Source organism: Triticum dicoccoides, chromosome 5A, assembly GCF_002162155.2.
Source record: "Triticum dicoccoides isolate Atlit2015 ecotype Zavitan chromosome 5A, WEW_v2.0, whole genome shotgun sequence".
Classification (NCBI taxonomy): domain Eukaryota; kingdom Viridiplantae; phylum Streptophyta; class Magnoliopsida; order Poales; family Poaceae; genus Triticum; species Triticum dicoccoides.
This window is the reverse complement of record NC_041388.1, coordinates 686,827,503-686,846,442: the sequence shown is the minus strand read 5'-3', so window position 1 is coordinate 686,846,442 and position 18,940 is coordinate 686,827,503. Positions and strand designations below refer to the sequence as shown.

The window sequence follows — 18,940 nt, the reverse complement described above, 5'->3', positions numbered from 1 at the left end:
TGGCGTTGCCATTTTTAGTTTCCTTTTTGTTAGACTGATGTCCAATCTGGAACACGAGTAAAGAATATTTACCTGTTTCATTTGCAACAAATGTTTGCTGGTGGAGTGGTTAGTGCATGTGAGATCTAGCATGCGTGACGTTCCTGGTTCGAGTACTTGGGGTGGCTGATGTTTGTTTCTATTTTCTCTCAACAGATATTTAGGAACACATTTCACTTTGTGTGTAATTAAATAAACGCCAGGGGTTACTACAAAAAAATCATGCGGGGGTTTCCTGCATAATTCAATAAAACACTAGGGGGTATATTGCAAAAGATCCAACATGCACTTGGCACCCAACGCCTACCCACTCCCACCCACTGATCGGTGGGCCAGGCGTGCCACGCAAGCAGGTCATACAGACATATACAGGAGGAGGCACCGTATGTGCACGGGATGTCAAGTTAGGTGACCATAAATCCGTATTTTTAAAGTTTTAGCACCAAACTGAACATACAGAGCAAGTTCTTTGACTTTTGGTGATATTAGCTCATATATGATCCATGGCACTACACAATCATTAACAATGGTATTTCGAAATGACAATTTAATAAGGTTCCTTTAGAAGAATTAATTTGACTATCATTTCAGTGTAACTTCGGGTCTTGTTGAAAGTTGAAACATTGCACAACTTACTGGAGACACAACTCCAGCTCGCAGGACAACAAAGAATGACAATAATTTGGTATCAGTTCCAGTGTGTCATGCTTAATAAGCTCAATAGTCTGGTAGAAATGCACAGATACACTTCTTTAGTGACATGATACCACTCGGATAAACTATGTCCTTACTATCCAACAAGAGAAAATACTTGTACAGAGCTTCTATGGATGACAATGGAGTAAGTAGGCTATATGTAGCAGATGTGCAGAAGGTATTTCCAAGGCATTGGAATTTGTAACACTAAAAGAACACTAACTAATTATCAGTCAGTTTACTCTCATAGACACATTGTGTACTTTGAGCCCATACACTTCCATTCTTCTTGAGTGGCTGACTATGGGCGCTTCCTCAGTGTTTATGTGCAACTCACACACAACTAGGATTAAACCATGTGGGCGTAAACCCAACATTACCAGGTCAAACATGGGTGCTCTTGTGCTGGTGTGCTCACTGCATATTGGTTAGCTGATGATATCAGTTGTGGTCATTGCTTTACTTGATCCTGGTCTGTAGAGCATAAAAAAAGGGCAGCCCGGTGCATGTAGCCCCTGCTTGCGTAGGCGATGAATTTTGAATTCTGTGCTGTAGACTGAAAGTTCTCTAGAGTCAATAGTTGAACTACCACATAGATGTCAGCTGATGCGCGGTGTAAACATAGCGTCAGACCTGAACAAAAATATGGTTTCCTTGCCAGCAGCCATAGGATAAGTAATATTACAACATATTTATTTCAGCCTATCTTTTTTGATGGTAAATTATCTTCTTATATCATTATTTTGGCATGCTGGTTATTAGTACATGGATAGATAACAAACTGATAAATATTGTTTCTGTGGCAAATTATATTATCTGGCTGAATCACCATGCAACCTTGATAATTAAGATCAGACTCATGGGAGGCTAAACGTGCCTATGCCTATTTCCATCAGCTTGCTTGTTCCTTTTATTTCTGTTGGGCTGATTGTGCAGGTAGCTGCTTCTTATGTGCAGTGAATATATGAAATGCATATTTATATGACGAATATTATTGTGCAGATTTATCTTTTGGACATCCATGTTTTTTACACTATCATGTCTGCTATTGTTGGATTCCTCCTTGGTGCACGTGATCGCCTGGGAGAGGTTAGTCCTTAAACTTTAGCTTTATGCTAATTGTCATGCTGTTATTTTCTCATAAGTTGCTTCTGGAAGATCTATTACTCTTGTTGTTTACAAGGGAAATTTTGTTATTTTTTGTAAGATGATTTTATTGGACTATCACTGTGTAATTAGTAAAAAAAGGGAAGATGTGGGAGGAAGACTTCCACCGACTTCTGTTAATATAGAGGATGAGGGGTCGAATCGAACCTGTTGGCTATCCCACCAACTGTGGCGCTAGACAACTGAGCTAAGGAGGCAGCTTATTATGTGTAGTTAGTCAGGGTAAAGCGCACTTCTGTAAGGAAATGCAATCATAAATAGCACATGAACCATTCACACACAAAATATATTTATATTTTGGTTGGATATGTGTTAACTTTTGGTTGCCCCGCCAGCGTATAGTTCATACTTTGATGTTTTCTTTCCTAGCTCTTCATATATTTATGGCTGATAAAGCGCGGTTTGTTTAATCATCTGTTGATTTATCCTGCCTGGTGGTCCTATTTTTACAGATTAGATCTGTTGAAGCAGTTCACAGGTTCTTTGAGAAGTTCCCTGAAGTATTCATGGATAAACTTCATGTTGCTGTTCCAAAAAGGTTTTAAACGTTTATACAGTTTTTTTACACTTCATTTCAATACACTAAAGCTGGTTTTGATGGATCATACAGGAAACAACTGCTATCATCTGGTCAGGTGTGTTTCTTTTTCGCACCAGCATTTCACAACTTGTTCCTTCACAGTTTAGCTTTCTGTATGTGGATCCCTGATCGCATGTTAAAAAAAAAATATTCTCCAAATTCAATATTTATTTCCTCAAGTTAAGAAGCTTTGTTTTGTAAAGAGCTCATGGTTCAACTTGATATTTACTCTCATATGTTACTAGAAACATGCAGAAATGTACCATTGAAGTACCTTTTACGACAAATACAGTCTAATTTTCTCGTGAAAACTTAATCTATGCACATATTTGTGGTCAAAATTACCAAAAGTGTGTCTGTTAATGGACATGAAAGTGATAAATTTTGGACCAGTGGCATCTTGTTTTGTCGGTTATACTATTAATTTTCTTTTAGCAACTGGCTCCTTAGCTTAAAGCATGAACTTCATACTTGAAATATTTTCGTTCCTACAAAGTGAATATATTTGTTATATGTACCTGTGCAAAATAGCCAATTCTCCACTGAAAGTTAAATAGGTAGGCATTCCTCCTGCTGTCTGAGTATTTGCTCAGTCCTAATCCTCCTCCATTACACGAGCATCTCTGCTTCCTATGCCTTACACCTGTGATGCCCTCTCTGTAGCGTTTTCTAGATATCGTAATTTTTATTTCCTTTTTGGTTTGTCCTGTATGCCTTGCACTGGACTCGTAAATTCCTCATGGTTGTTTAAGCTTTTGTTAGTTATGACAGTTATGGCTAAGTGTTTTGCGTCTGTATTGCTATTGCTCGCTTAAACAAGTACAGTAATACAAACTGTCTTTTTGTGTGCAAATTATAAATATACCATGTTTTCTCTCAGTTATTTGTTTTTAGTTTAAATATGTTGACACTGGAAATCCTAATTTACCAGCAAGCAGAGCTAAACAAGCTTGATGCATCTAGATTCGCTCCTTTCTGGAATGAAATTGTGAAGAATTTGCGGGAAGAGGACTACATTAGTAACACGTAAGCAAATTTCTTTTAAATTTGTGCTATTGTTTTGTTGAAAGCCATAGCTTGATGTTTTGACCCTTTTGCAGTGAACTGGATTTACTCTTGATGCCCAAGAATATAGGCGGTCTTCCAATTGTGCAGTGGCCACTTTTTTTGCTTGCCAGCAAGGTCAAAAGTCAACCAAATTTAACTTCTAATAGTATTCCCTTGCATATTTTCCACGTGCCGTCTCTGATTAGTGTCTCTTTAGTGATTAGTTGCCCTTCATTGCAGGTTTTCTTGGCCAAAGATATTGCAGTTGATTGCAACGACCCACAAGATGAACTCTGGCTAAGGATCTCAAAGGACGAATATATGCAATATGCTGTCGAGGAGTGCTTTCATAGCATCAAGTATATCCTGTCATCTATTCTAGATAAAGAAGGCCATCTCTGGTAATGGTTTTTTAGAACATTATTTATTTGCATCCTGTGTTCTTCAGCAGATTTTTTATGCTGCAAAGTATTTTACTTTTTTAGGGTGCAAAGGATTTTTGATGGTATTCAAGAAAGCATTTCAAAGAACAACATCCAGAGTGATATTCATTTCAGCAAATTGCCTAATGTCATTGCCAAGCTTGTTGCTGTAGCGGGAATACTGGTAAATATTATGATTTAGTTTGAATACATCAATGTTGTGGTGTGCTTTTTGGGTGCCTTTTCAGTTACATGTGTGTATCGGTCATATTTACGGCAAGATCACGTTATTCCACTGGAGTCTGAACATTTCCATTTGCTAGAACTAGATTCTCTTTGGATATATGATTTAGCTTGCTCATTGTCTACTGAGGTAGATATCCCTGGTACTGCGAAAGCTCTGTTGAAACCTCCTAGCATTCCCTTTTCAGTTACATGGCTTGTATAGGCCATATTTGCCGGAAGATCACCTTATTCATGGCTGAAATCCAATCTGTACCATTTGCTAGAACTAGATTCTCTTTAGAAATCCTGTATTTTATAGCAAGAGCGCATCTACTCAAGCCAGATGTCGCTGGTACTGTAAAAGCTTTGCTGAAACCTCCTACACCATTTTGATCTGCCCCTGTGGCTGCCAGTGTTGGATGTATTTTCTTATTATATAAAATATGGTGTCCACGTCCTTTAATTGGCAGTGACAACTCTTATCAACATCTCCAGTTTTGCACTTCCTTGTATAGCCATGACTTAGAACACTAGCATGTCCATTTGGGCCACTTCTGACATGTTGGCTTTGGAGTGGAATGTGATCGAAGTCCCTTATTCAAGCATATGCAGTAAAAACATTCTTTATGTATGCATGAAGAGGCTATTTTCGCATTTGACTTGACGAATGTGAAGGATAAGGAAGCTAGCCGAGCCTAGGAGGATCCGCTTAGGTAGCTGGAACGTAGGGTCCCTGACACGTAAGCTTCGGGAGCTAGTTGATACAACGGTGAGGAGAGGTGTTGATATCCTTTGCGTCCAAGAAACCAAATGGAGGGGGCAGAAGGCGAAGGAGGTGGAGGATACCGGCTTCAAGCTGTGGTACACGGGGATGGCTGCAAACAGTAATGGAGTAGGCATCTTGATCAACAAGAGCCTCAAGCATGGAGTTGCAGACGTCAAGAGGCGCGGGGACCGGATTATCCTCGTCAAGCTGGTAGTTGGGGATTTAGTTCTCAATGTTATCAACACGTAAGTTGGCTACAATGAGAACACCAAGAGTGAGTTCTGGGAAGGCCTGGGGGACATGGTTAGGAGTGTACCTGTTGTCGAGAAGCTCTTCATAGGAGGAGACCTCAATGGCCACATTGGTACATCTAACACATGTTTTGAAGGGGTGCATGGGGGCTTTGGCTATGGCATCAGGAATCAAGGAGAAGATGTCTTAAGCTTTGCTCTAGTCTACGACATGATCGTAGCTAGCACCGTCTTTAAAAAGAGAGAATCACATGTAGTGACTTTTAGTAGTGGTTAACACTCTAGCCAGATTGATTTCATCCTCTCGTGAAGAGAAGATAGGCGTGCTTGCCTAGGTCGTAAGGTGATACATGGAGAGTGTTGTCCCTTAGCATCTTGTGGTGGCTGACTTTTGCTTTTAGATTGGTGTCCAGCGGGATAAGCGTGCCAAAGTTGCTAGAACGAAGTGGTAGAACCTCAAGTGGGAGGTAGCTCAGGCATTCAAGGAGAGGGTCATTAAGGAGGGCCCTTGGGAGGAAGGAGGTGATGCCGAAAATATGTGGATGAGGATGGTGACTTGCATTCGTAAGGTGGCCTCAAAGGAGTTTGGAATGTCCAGGGGAAGTAGAAGCGAAGCTAAAGATACATGGTGGTGGAAAGATGATGTCCGAAAGGCTTATGATGGAGAAGAATATTGTTTGAGACGCCTTTACCTGGATAGGAGTGTAGACATCACAAAAGTACAAGGTGGCAAAGAAGGCCTCAAAGCGAGCTATGAGTGAAGCAAGGGGTCAGGCATACGAGGACCTCCACCAACGTTTAGACACGAAGGAAGGTGAAAGGGACATCTATAAGATGGCCAAGATCTGAGAGAGGAAGACGAGCAATGTTGACCAAGTCAAATGCATCAAGGACGGAGTAGACCAGCTCCTGGTGAAGGACGAGGAGATTAAGCATGGATGGCGGGAGTACTTCGACAAGCTGTTCAATGGGGAGAATGAGAGCTCTACCATTGAACTGGACGACCCGTTCGATGAGAGGTGTTTTGTGCGGCGAATCCAGGAGTTTGTGGTCAAGGAGGCTTTAAAAAGGATGAAAGGAGGCAAGGCGATGGACCGTGATTGTATCTGCATTGAGGTGTGTATCCCCATTGTATGGCTAACTAAGCTTTTCAACCTCATTTTTCGGGCAAACAAGGTGCCAGAAGAATGGAGACGGAGTATATTAGTATCAATCTTCAAAAACAAGGGGGATGTTCAGGGGTGTACTAATTACCGTGGAATTAAGCTGATGAGCCATACAATGAAGCTATGGAAGAGTCATTGAGCACCGCTTAAGAATGACAAGAGTGACCAAAAATCAGTTTGGTTCATGTCTGGGAGGTCGACCATGGAAGCCATTTTCTTGGTACAACAACTTATGGAGATATACAGGGAGCAAAAGAAGGAGATGCATATGGTGTTCATTGACTTTAAGAAGGCCTACGATAAGATACCGTGGAATGTCATGTGGTGGGCCTTGGAGAAACACAAAGTGCTAACAAATTACATTACCCTCATCAATGACATGTACGATAATGTTGTGACAAGTGTTCGAACAAGTGATGGCGACACTGATGACTTTCCGATTAAAATAGGACTGCACCAGGGGTCAGCTTCGAGCCCTTCTCTTTTTTGCTTTCCGATTAAAATAGGACTGCACCAGGGGTCCGCTATGAACGAGTGGTGTATGCTCTTTGCGGATGATGTGGTGCTAGTTGATTATAGTTGGACAGGGATTAATATGAAGTTAAGAGCTATGGAGACAAACCTTGGAAAAGGTTTTAGGCTTAGTAGAACTAAAACAGAGTACATGAGGTGCGGTTTCAGTACTGTTAGCACGGGGAGGAGGTGGTTAACCTTGAAGGGCAGGTGGTGCCTCATAAGGACACCTTTCGACGGGGTCAATGCTGCAGAAGGATGGGATATTGGTGAAGATGTGAACCATCGAATCAAAGCCGGATGGATAAGTGGTGCCAAGCTTCTGGTGTTCTCTGTGACAAGAGATTACCATAAAAGCTAAAAGGAAGGTTCTGTAGGACGGCAATTTGACCCGCAATGTTGTATGATGCTGAGTGTTAGCCGACTAAAAGGTGACATGTTCAACAGTTAGGTGTAACGGTGATGCACATGTTGAGATGGATGTGTGGCCACACAAGGACCGATTTCGGAATGATGATATACGGGATAGAGTTGGGGTAGCACCGATTGAAGAGAAGCTTTTCCAACATTGCTTGAAATGGTTTGGGCATATTCAACGCAGGACTCCAGAAGCTCCAGTGCATAGCGGACGGCTAAAGCATGTTGATTATGTCAAGAGAGGTCGGAGTAGACCGAACTTGACATGTGAGTTCATAGAGAGAGATCTGAAGGACTGGAGTATTACCAAAGAACTAGCAATAGACAGGGCTGTGTGGAAGCTTGCTATCCATGTGCCAGAACCATGAGTTGGTTGTGAGATCTTATGGGTTTCAGCTCTAGCCTACCCCAACTTGTTTGGGACTAAAGGCTTTGTTGCATAAAGAGGCTAGTTATCTACCACCTGTAACTACCACCTGTAAGATAAACTGGAGTGTGCTGTCTATTTTCGTTTACACAAGTCCATTACAGTGTTGTTACTATCTAGGACTAGACCAACGATGTGAGTTTGTTGGTAGTGTTATCTTATTAGCATTTGGAAGACAACTTTTCTTACACATCTTTTGTGATACAAACATAAGGATCAAGTTACTTGGTAACTGATTCATGAAAAAGAACACATAATGCAGTAATTTTGAGTCTTTGGTTTGTGAGAAAGGCTGTTTGGTTCCAAGAAATAGGTGAAATCATATGTTATAAATCATGGAGCAATGTTGGCCTTTTCTAACCCAAAAAGCCCTAGTTCTTAATCGTTGCCATGCATTAATTATTTATATAATTTGCTAATGATCTAACTCTTCTCAGCAAGAAACATTACACACCAGTAGTAACTGAAGTATAATCACTGTAGTTTCTGACCACCACCAATACTTGGCATCGTATCAATCAGCCTGCCCAACTGCACTTCACTTAGTTCACCTCCACTGGAGGCTTCCCCAACTCGCCTCCTTGTCAGCCTTGATTAGCAAACCAACTTCATCCATGTTCTTTACCTCGCACCAGGCTGTCCCATTCGCAGATGAGTTTATCTTTGTCTGTCATCGCTGCTGAGTGCCAGCACTATCTTAGACAACATGATTATGGCTTTGGATGGAGACTGGAGATGGACTTGCAGCAGCAAAGGAGAGAACACGAGGAGCTTCCCAAAAAATGTTTTTGCTGCTGCATCTGCGGTAGTTTGGTTCCGCATGTCATAACACTACTGTCATGTGGGGCACGTCCTACAGGCGTGGGCCACGCGGCCAGGAGCAGCAGCCGTCGGCCGCATCAGGCGAGGCGTAGGCTGGGCAGGAGTCCTGGTCCTGATACATTAGTTCCTAGAATAAAAGACTAGTTTGTTACGTATAGGTTTCTAGTTTGTTAGCAGCCCATGGGGCCTTTATATATCGTATAATCAGCACCCTTTGAGGGCAAGCAATAAAGTTATTATCTCCTACCTCTTCCTTCGTCTCCTATCCTCTCCTCCCGCACCATTGAGCAGCCAGGCAAAAACCCTAGCGCTCCTATCCACCGAGACTACGAACTACGTAGTCGAGGCCCCGCTGTCTTGGGCACTGAGGCCCTTGACAACTTGGTATCAGGTTCCAGCCGCTCCTCGGCCTCCTCCACGCTGCACCCGCCGCCCCGCCCACCTCCATCGCCGCCATCCGCCGCCGCCTCGGTTTCTTCCGCCATGTCGGAACCCACCACCGCTGATTTGGCCAAGATGATCGAAGCCCTGACTGCAACCGTGACATCCCTGCAGTCGTCCGTGGCAGCCCTCCAGAAGGAGAAGTCGGCCTCCTCGTCAGCTGCCGATATCAGCCACGACGGACAGCACCACAACGATCGGCCCCCGCGGTTTCAGAAGATGGACTTCCCCAAGTTCGACGGCAAGTCCGACCCGCTCGCTTTCCTCAACAGATGCGAGTCCTTCTTCCATCAACAACGGATCGCCGAGGAGGAGAAAGTCTGGATGGCGTCATACAACCTCGAGGGTTCTGCCCAGCTGTGGTACATGCAGGTCCAGCGTGACGAGGGCACTCCGCCGTGGCGCCGCTTTTCCGAGCTGCTCAACCTCCGCTTCGGGCCTCCTCTGCGCGAACCCGCTGGGCGAACTGATGGCGTGCAAGCGCACGACGTCCGTCGTCGACTTCCAGGAGCGGTTTGAGGCGCTCCTTCCCCGGGCAGGCTCCTTGTCGGAAATGCAGAAAGTTCAGATCTTCACCGCAGGCCTCCAGCCACCCCTCAGCCTCGATGTGGAAATCCATAACCCGCAGTCCCTCGCCGTCGCCATGAGCCTTGCCCGCAAATTGGAGCTGCGCGACTAGTGCGCGCTTTCCGCCGCGCCACCGGTGCGTTTTCCGCAGAAGGGCATTCTGCCGACGCCAGGACCATGCCTCGCGCCCCCTGCACCGGCCCCACCAGCCGCACCCCAGCATGGCCACAGTCTGCCGGACGGGCGCCCAATCAAACGTCTCTCCCAGATAGAGATGGAGGAATGCCGTCGCCTGGGCCTATGCTTCAACTGTAACGAGAAGTTTGGCAGGGGCCACAACCGCGTGTGCCAGCGCATCTTTCTCCTCGACTTAGCGCCGGACGACGACGACGACGACGCGGCCTCCGCTACTGATGATGCATCGCGGGCCGACCCTCAGATCTCGCTCCACGCAATCTCCGGGGTGCGCACGAGCGAAACCATGCAGATGCATATTACTCTCGGGGGTGTCTCCCTCCTTGCCCTGATCGACTCAGGCTCCACCCACAACTTCATCGCCGAGGAGGCGGCCGCTCGTGCTACGCTGCCATCCCCCACCACCGAGAAGATGCGCGTCATGGTGGCCAACGGCGAGCGCGTTCCGTGCCAGGGCGCGTACCGCGTCGTGCCCTTCCGCATCGGCCAAGAGGAGTTCCCGGAGGATTTCCTCGCCTTGCCGCTCGCGGGCTACGACATCGTCCTGGGCACGCAGTGGCTGGCGACGCTTGGACCGATCCTGTGGGATTTCCGCGCCCTCTCCATGACATTCTGGCGGAGGGGCCATCGGGTGTGCTGGCGCGGCATTGCAGGACCGGACGGGCCAGCCCTGAAATCATGCAGCGGCCGCGACTTCCTCGACGCCATCATCACCGAGTTCGACGGCATCTTCGCCGAACCCTCCGGCGTGCCACCGCCCCGCAGCCGCGACCACGGCATCACCCTGCTGCTCGGTTCCGCCCCGGTGGCCGTCCGTCCGTATCGCTACCCGGCCGCGCACAAGGACGAGCTGGAGCGTCAGTGCGCCGCCATGCTCGCCCAGGGCATCATCCGAGCGAGTTGTTCCGCATTCTCGTCCCCGGTACTGCTGGTCCGCAAGGCCGACGGGTCCTGGCGCTTCTGCATCGACTACCGCGCCCTAAACGCCATTACTGTCAAGAATGCGTTTCCGATCCCGGTGGTGGACGAACTCCTCGACGAGCTCCGGCACGCTCGTTTCTTCACCAAGCTCGACTTGCGCTCCGGCTACCACCAGGTGCGGATGCGTGCGGAGGACATCCCGAAGACCGCCTTCCGTACTCGTGACGGCCTCTACGAGTTCCTGGTGATGCCGTTCGGCCTCTGCAACGCGCCGGCAACGTTCCAGGCCCTCATGAACGATCTGCTGTGGCCGTACCTGCGCCGTTTTGTTCTCGTCTTCTTTGACGACATCCTCATTTTCAGCGAGACATGGGCTGACCATCTAACTCCGCCTATGTCTTCTAGGCATAGCCGGTCCCAAGCCCGGGTAAAGGAGGAGGGTTGTGATAGGCTTGGCGAGCCAACGTAAAAACTAGCCAGTCCCATAGGTATGAAACCCATTTGAGCGAGAATAGTACTAGGATGGGTGACCTCCTAGGAAGTCCTCGTGAAAGGGTTTCATATCTAAGGGTTGTGATAGGCTTGGCGAGCCAACGTAAAAACTAGCCAGTCTTTTGGGTATGAAACCCATTTGGGCGAGAGTAGTACTAGGATGGGTGACCTCCTGGGAAGTCCTCGTGAAAGGGTTTCATATCTAGCCTACCCCAACTTGTTTGGGATAAAAGGCTTCGTAAGTAAGTACATGGGCTGACCATCTCCGACATGTGCGCACCGTCTTCACCGTCCTGCACCAGCACCGGCTCTTCGTCAAGCGATCCAAATGCGCATTCGCCGTCGAGTCGATCTCATACCAGGGTCACACCATCTCCGCTGCAGGAGTGGCCATGGATCCGGAAAAGGTGCAGGCAGTGGCCGAATGGCCGCAACCACGCTCGGCGTGCGCGGTTCAGGGGTTCTCGGCCTTGCGGGGTACTACCGCAAGTTTGTCAAGGAGTTTGGTGTGGTTGCCGCGCCACTAACGGCCCTCCTTCGCAAGGATGGTTTCTCCTGGTCGCCGGAGGCGGCAACAGCTTTTCACGCCCTCAAGACGACAGTCACCACGGCTCCCGTCCTCGCGTTACCGGATTTCACGCGGCCGTTCATCGTCGAGTGTGACGCCTCGACATACGGCTTCGGGGCCGTCCTTCTTTAGGACCAACACCCGGTGGCTTTCTTTAGCCGGCCAGCCGCGCCACGTCACCGTTCCCTGGCAGCATATGAACGGGAACTCATCGGCCTGGTGCTCGCGATTCGTCACTGGAGACCGTACCTCTGGGGGCGCCAATTTGTGGTAAAAACGGATCACTACAGTCTCAAATTTCTACTTGACCAGCGTTTGGCAACCATCCCGCAGCATCATTGGGTCGGCAAACTACTGGGGTTCGACTTTACCGTGGAGTACAAGGCCGGTAGTACAAACACGGTGGCGGATGCCCTTTCCCGCCGCGACACGAAGGAGACGTCGATCATGGCGATCTCGGGTCCTCGCTTCGACTTCATCGATCGCCTCCGGCAAGCGGCGTCCACAGATCCGGCGCTCGTCACGCTGCGTGAGGATATCACGGCGGGTACGCGGCAGCAGTCGTGGGCTCTCTCCGACGGCCTCGTCACTTTCAACGGCCGCCTCTACATTCCGCCGTCGTCCCCGCTACTCCAGGAGATTCTTAGTGCCGTGCACGATGATGGGCATGAAGGCGTCCTGCGCACCTTGCATCGTCTCCGCCGCGACTTCCACGCACCTAACCTTCGCAAGACGGTGCAAGAGTACATCCGCACTTGCAGTACTTGCCAGAGGTACAAGTCCGAGCACTTGCACCCCGCTGGGCTGTTGCTGCCGCTGCCGGTGCCCACGGGCGTGTGGACTGACGTCGGCATCGACTTCGTGGAAGCGCTCCCTCGCGTGGGCGGGAAGTCTGTCATCCTCACCGTGGTGGATCGCTTCAGCAAGTATTGCCACTTTGTGGCGTTGGCCCACCTGTACACGGCAAAATCAGTGGCGCAGGTGTTCTTCGCTGAGATTGTTCGTCTCCATGGCGTGCCGCAGTCCATGGTCTCTGACCGCGACCCCGTCTTCACCTCGGCTTTTTGGCGGGAGCTCATGCGCCTCACCGGGACAAAGCTGCACATGACGTCAGCGTTTCATCCACAGTCGGATGGCCAAACGGAGGCTGCTAACAAGATCATTGTGATGTACCTACGTTGTCTCACCGGGGATCGTCCCAGGCAGTGGCTCCGGTGGCTTCCCTGGGCCGAGTACATCTACAACACCGCCTACCAGACAGCGACCCAAGAAACTCCGTTCAAGCTTGTGTATGGCCATGACCCTCCCACTATTCGCTCTTACGAGCCGGGCGACACGAGGGTAGCCGCAGTGGCCAGGAGCATGGCGGAGCGCGACGAGCTTCTCGAGGACGTCCGCTATCGTCTACAACAGGCACAGGCGGTCTACGAGTCCTACTACGACAGACGCCATCGGGACATTCGGCATGACGTGGGCGATTGGGTCTGGCTTCGCCTTCGCCAGCGCGCCGCGTCCTCTCTCAACTTGCCAACCAGGGGCAAGCTCAAGCCACGCTTCTATGGGCCGTACCGCATTTCAGAGGTCGTCAACGACGTGGCTTACCGCCTTGAGCTTCCGGCACGCTCGCGCCTCCATGACGTGTTCCACGTGGGCCTCAAGAAGTTCTTCGGCACGCCTCCAACTGCACCGCCGGGTTTGCCTCCGATCCACAACGGAGCGGCTGTTCCAGAACCGGAGCGCGTGACTCGTGCGCGCCTAGCACGCGGCGTTCGCCAGCTACTCGTCCACTGGAAGGGTGAAGCAGCATCATCAGCTACATGGGAGGATCTTGACAGTTTCGTCGAGCGCTACCCCGCTTTTCAGCTCGAGGACGAGCTGCTCGTCGAGGGGGGGAGAGATGTCATGTGGGGCACGTCCTACAGGCGTGGGCCACGCGGCCAGGAGCAGCAGCCGTCGGCCGCATCAGGCGAGGCGTAGGCTGGGCAGGAGTCCTGGTCCTGATACATTAGTTCCTAGAATAAAAGACTAGTTTGTTACGTATAGGTTTCTAGTTTGTTAGCAGCCCATGGGGCCTTTATATATCGTATAATCAGCACCCTTTGAGGGCAAGCAATAAAGTTATTATCTCCTACCTCTTCCTCCGTCTCCTATCCTCTCCTCCCGCACCATTGAGCAGCCAGGCAAAAACCCTAGCGCTCCTATCCACCGAGACTACGAACTACGTAGTCGAGGCCCCGCTGTCTTGGGCACTGAGGCCCTTGACAACTACCTACTTATTCACTCAAGTTTTAGAAGTTAAAGTGTATTATCTGGTTTTGTTCAAGGGTGTTCAGGACTTTGGAGAAAGTAGTCAATTACGATACAAATCTTTTCCCAAACTGAATCGAACATTTTAACCCCCGCTCCTAAAATACTCTTTGTAGTCTGGTGTTTAGAACAGTTTACTAGTTTATACAACTGTTGAAAATTGGAATGATGTTTTGCAGAAAGAAACGGAATCCGCTGATATGAAGAAGGGGGCAGTTAATGCGATTCAAGATCTATATGAAGTTGTTCATCACGAAGTGCTTTTTGTTGATTTGAGGTCTGCTATCTTGTCTATAATGTTCTAACCTTATAGTCAGATCTGTATGCTGCTGTGCCATTTCATTTCTAATCCCCTTTGCTTATGAATGTTAGTGGTAACATTGACGATTGGAGTCAGATAAATAGAGCAAGAGCCGAAGGCCGCCTCTTCAACAATCTCAAGTGGCCAAATGAACCTGGATTGGTATTGTCGTATGATCTTGTTGAGTTGATATTTTCCTGTTAGCTTTGATCTCTTTATAGCTATTATTTAAATATATCTTGATATAATGGAATGCAGAAGGACATGATCAAACGATTGCATTCACTTCTGACCATCAAGGAATCAGCTGCAAACGTTCCTAAAAACCTGGAAGCCAGCCGGAGACTGCAGTTCTTCACAAACTCCCTGTTCATGCAAATGCCTCTTGCAAGGCCTGTTTCAGAAATGCTTTCCTTTAGGTGTGGCTTCTTTAGTTCTTTTCTGCTTCTTCCATTGACTGTGGAGCATTTAATATTCTCTCGTAAGCAGTACTGCCACCGCACTTGATTCCACTCTCTGCACGTTCTAATAACAGTAACAGCTGCAAACTGCTTTTTCCAACTTTTAAACTTCAATATAATTAATTCTGCAAGTTAAGGTTGCCCCATAACATAGCAGGAACGAGCTGATTGTCACTAGAAACTGGTTAAAACCAACTGCCCTTTGATTTTCAGTATTTCTTAATAATATTGTCCGGTAGGATGTTTAGTTGAAAACAAGCCAAGAATAATGATACACTGAGATACTATGTGTTGCACATGTTGCTACAAATCTTACAGTGGGGAGAAAGTGCTGCCATGGCCCATTCTCCCGTAAGTAATTTAAGAAGAATCTAGAATTAGCTGATGTTAATCAGACGCTGACCAAAACTGTCCTTTGTTTTGGAAAACTGAGAGCACATGCAGTGCTTATCAGTTTTCTACTGCTCCTATTCATGTGTAAAGCAACAGCTAAGCCGACCCTATCTTTGGGTAGAGCTCCAACTGATAAATATAAGTATCCTGTTATGGGATTAGGTTTTATGTGCGTGTTGTGAGTTTGTTTATTGTTTGCCCCACGTCCTCAAGCTCTTGTATACCGAACTTGCCTTTGTACTAAATAAGAAGATGCCTTTTTTTGCGCAAAAAAGAATTAAGATAAGATACTATTATAAGTGATATATGCTTGATGTCTATATAATGTGCTGGCACATACTATTTGGAATTAAGCAAAAGCAACCAATAAAGTCATTCTCATCTGTAATCTCCTGTTTTCTTGTCCAAGTCATTCTTATCTGTGGCGCCCTGTCCTTTTCTCCCCTAAAGTTACTGCCACACAGCTGTCCTCTACAGCCCCCTCCGCAAATACGGTGCACTTATTTCAAAAGTTTGACAAAAAATGTATCTACCATGCCACTAAATTTGAAAGGTATTCTTTATATTCAAATGGAGAAACTAAAAGAGAAACAAATTCTGACTGCAAGGAAATAAAGAAAAAACTAAAGTGAGATTTTGTTTCCTTTTCTGTTTTTCCTAATGTTTGCCATATTACAGATCATTTTTTTTTCGGATGCTTGATTGTTTGTTTTCAAATTTTTCATGACCATTTGCACCTTATTTTGGCATGAAAGCACCTGAGGGGCAGGAGCAGTATATGTTAATGGATAAGCAAAGTATTATCTCAGTTAGTGGATATTAAGTTCATACTGGTTTGACTTTGGCATATCAGATGTCATACTGGATGACATATCGGAAATATGTACTTTTGTTGAAAAAACACCAGTGTATGATTCCATATTCTTGTTCATATCATGCCTTTGTAGTACAAATAGTATATAGAATTTACAATACTTTGTATAACAAGTGTATGATTCCATATTCTTGGTAGTTTGAATAAGTAATACATAAAGTATAACTCATTAAATCTTTACTGTAGCATAACAAAGTACATTATATATGCTTTTTACCCAAAAATTCCATATCCTTGGTATTACTTTATTATATTTGTTAAGTTGTACATGTCTAATTTCCTTGTAAACATTAAATAAATCCTAGTGGTTGATAGAGCTAATGTGTTCACAACTATCCATCCAAAAGTTTCTGCCTAGGTTTCTTTCAGAATCTATTGATGAGTGATGACAATAGTTTTAAATGGTGGGTATAGCGTTTTTAGCAGGGTCCTGCTAAACAGCATCTTATGTACAATTTAGCGGTTTTGGTACACATCCGAATATCCTACAGTTACTGCAATACTCGGCCGTAGAAAGGCTCTTGTTACATATTTGTCCATGTATTGGTATAATACCCAGTCTGCAACTCTGTAACATAAACATATTCCTTGATGTGTAGTAGGCAATGTATTTGACAGTACTAGAACTAAATCATTTGTATTTTTGTATTTGAAACTATACCATTCGAGTATATAATTCTCAACTTTTGTTTGCTGAAACTACGAGTTGAGCATTATATGCTCGAGTAATATAGTTTCCAGACCAAGTGAGGGTACGAACTTCAGTTCTCCTTTTCGCCCCATTCAGTTGCACGTGCTGCTCTGACATTGCCATGTTCTTTTGTAGCGTATTTACTCCATATTACTCTGAGACTGTGCTTTATAGCATCGCTGAACTCCAAAAGAAAAATGAAGATGGTATATCTACACTGTTTTATCTTCAGAAGATTTATCCAGGTTTGTTCTTTCTTTCCCTGGTGAAATTTGGTGACACTTATGTAAAAGGTGGTTTCCTCGCTCAAACCATGTTCCTTCTAAAAGATCTGTTTCTATATTCGAGTAGATCGGATGCCCCACTTATTTTTACCAATCGGTTTACAGCTTGAATATTGATAAACACCTATGGACCATAGCCTCCTGTTTGAGGAGTGTTAATATCTAAACATGGACAACTCGACCTAGCGTATACTGTCATCAATACCAATGCTATACAACTGAGCTTATTTCATTCCCGTCTTAATTGTTGAGAAGCATTTTTCTTTGTTACCATGGGAATTCCTTGTCCAAACCTTATGCGGTTAACTTCTGTATACAGATGAATGGAAGAACTTCCTTACTCGCATCAACAGGGATGAAAATGCAGCAGACACCGAACTTTTTAGCAGTGCGAATGACATTTTAGAACTTCGGCTATGGGCATCTTACCGCGGGCAAACATTAGCGCGAACAGGTTTGCTATCTTTTGGATTTACATGTTGATTCTTCCCCGTGTGCATTCCTTTTGTAAATACTTTTCCTATGCATGGATCTATATTCTGTAACTATGTTTCTCTGTAGTTCGTGGAATGATGTACTACAGGAAGGCCCTTATGTTGCAAAGTTATTTGGAGAGAATGCATTCTGAAGGTATGTCTACTAGCTTCCTTTTCAGACATAAATTCTTTACTTAACTGAATGCATGTAACATCCTTTCTGATGTTTTTCTTGTCCAGACCTCGAATCTGCATTTGATATGGCTGGTCTGGCTGACACACATTTTGAGTACTCCCCTGAAGCTCGCGCACAGGCTGATTTGAAATTTACGTATGTGGTTACCTGCCAAATATATGGAGTGCAGAAAGGAGAAGGGAAACCAGAAGCTGCAGATATAGCCCTTCTGATGCAAAGGTGCTCATTATATTTCATGCTAAATAAGCGATGCTTCTCTTTTTAGAATCAGTGAAGGAGCTGATTAGCTCTTTCTTTTTGTGCGTATTATATTGTGCTACACCAGTACACCATCTCTGATTTTTCTTTGTTTTTCAGAAATGAAGCTCTCAGAATTGCTTACATTGATGTTGTTGAGAGCGTTAAGAATGGAAAGCCTAGCACTGAGTATTACTCAAAGCTTGTTAAAGCTGACATCCATGGAAAGGACAAGGTAGTTTAGTTTTGGATGTCTTTCCTCCTGGCTAAAGGTTGATTGCTCTTATCGATTTTCTTAAGGGGCTGTTCAATAGCAGTTGGCTTGGGTTTCAGCCGTTGTTTTCCCTGCTCACGCCTTTAATGTCTACGATGTTAGTTCTTTTAAATTGTTTTGGTACATTAAGTAAAATCTTTGTGCATAAAACTGTGGGTTAGACCATGACAGTAAGTACATTGATTGTTCATACTGATACTATTATCGCAGTTCTCATATCCTTACTTGATGACCATACACCTGTTTATACAAGCAGCACTAAATCTTCAACTGTAAACTTCAATATTGTGTTTTGTTATATGAGCAATGTGTTCACTCTGACCAAACTAAACTTCCCGTTGCAGGAAATTTATTCTGTTAAATTGCCCGGCAATCCAAAGCTTGGGGAGGGTAAACCCGAAAATCAAAACCATGCTGTAATATTCACTCGCGGAAATGCCGTACAAACCATTGATATGAATCAGGTATCCAGCTATCTTCACGCTTCTTGAGTTATTCACTGTCATTTTTTTTAGGGAAATACTTCATGGCTACTGGCTAGCTTTATTTCGAATCAAATACAGATACATCATCCATTTCGGAGCCAAAGCAGAAAAAGGGATGAATCCTGGCTAAGCTTGCCAAACTCCCGACTAATGTCGAAGCAATCATCAATGATCGACACTGCCACAGAGGGGGGATTCAAGCTCACTTCTTGTGCGATCAGTGAGGTCCGAACAATCTG

General features: G+C 45.8%; 1 protein-coding gene across 1 annotated transcript in view; it reads left to right on the top strand.

The window, feature by feature from the left end:
• LOC119304165 (callose synthase 9-like) overlaps positions 1 to 18,940 on the top strand; it is a 41,011-nt gene that overhangs the window by 12,926 nt on the left and 9,145 nt on the right. Inside the window, exons 21-36 of the mRNA XM_037581336.1 lie at positions 1,738 to 1,824; positions 2,355 to 2,440; positions 2,513 to 2,537; positions 3,414 to 3,508; positions 3,583 to 3,664; positions 3,770 to 3,930; positions 4,015 to 4,135; positions 14,209 to 14,306; positions 14,402 to 14,492; positions 14,589 to 14,749; positions 16,885 to 16,994; positions 17,353 to 17,487; positions 17,595 to 17,663; positions 17,750 to 17,924; positions 18,063 to 18,177; positions 18,561 to 18,680. Coding sequence (XP_037437233.1) covers positions 1,738 to 1,824; positions 2,355 to 2,440; positions 2,513 to 2,537; positions 3,414 to 3,508; positions 3,583 to 3,664; positions 3,770 to 3,930; positions 4,015 to 4,135; positions 14,209 to 14,306; positions 14,402 to 14,492; positions 14,589 to 14,749; positions 16,885 to 16,994; positions 17,353 to 17,487; positions 17,595 to 17,663; positions 17,750 to 17,924; positions 18,063 to 18,177; positions 18,561 to 18,680 — 1,731 coding nt within the window. The remainder of the gene's footprint in view (positions 1 to 1,737; positions 1,825 to 2,354; positions 2,441 to 2,512; positions 2,538 to 3,413; positions 3,509 to 3,582; positions 3,665 to 3,769; positions 3,931 to 4,014; positions 4,136 to 14,208; positions 14,307 to 14,401; positions 14,493 to 14,588; positions 14,750 to 16,884; positions 16,995 to 17,352; positions 17,488 to 17,594; positions 17,664 to 17,749; positions 17,925 to 18,062; positions 18,178 to 18,560; positions 18,681 to 18,940) is intronic.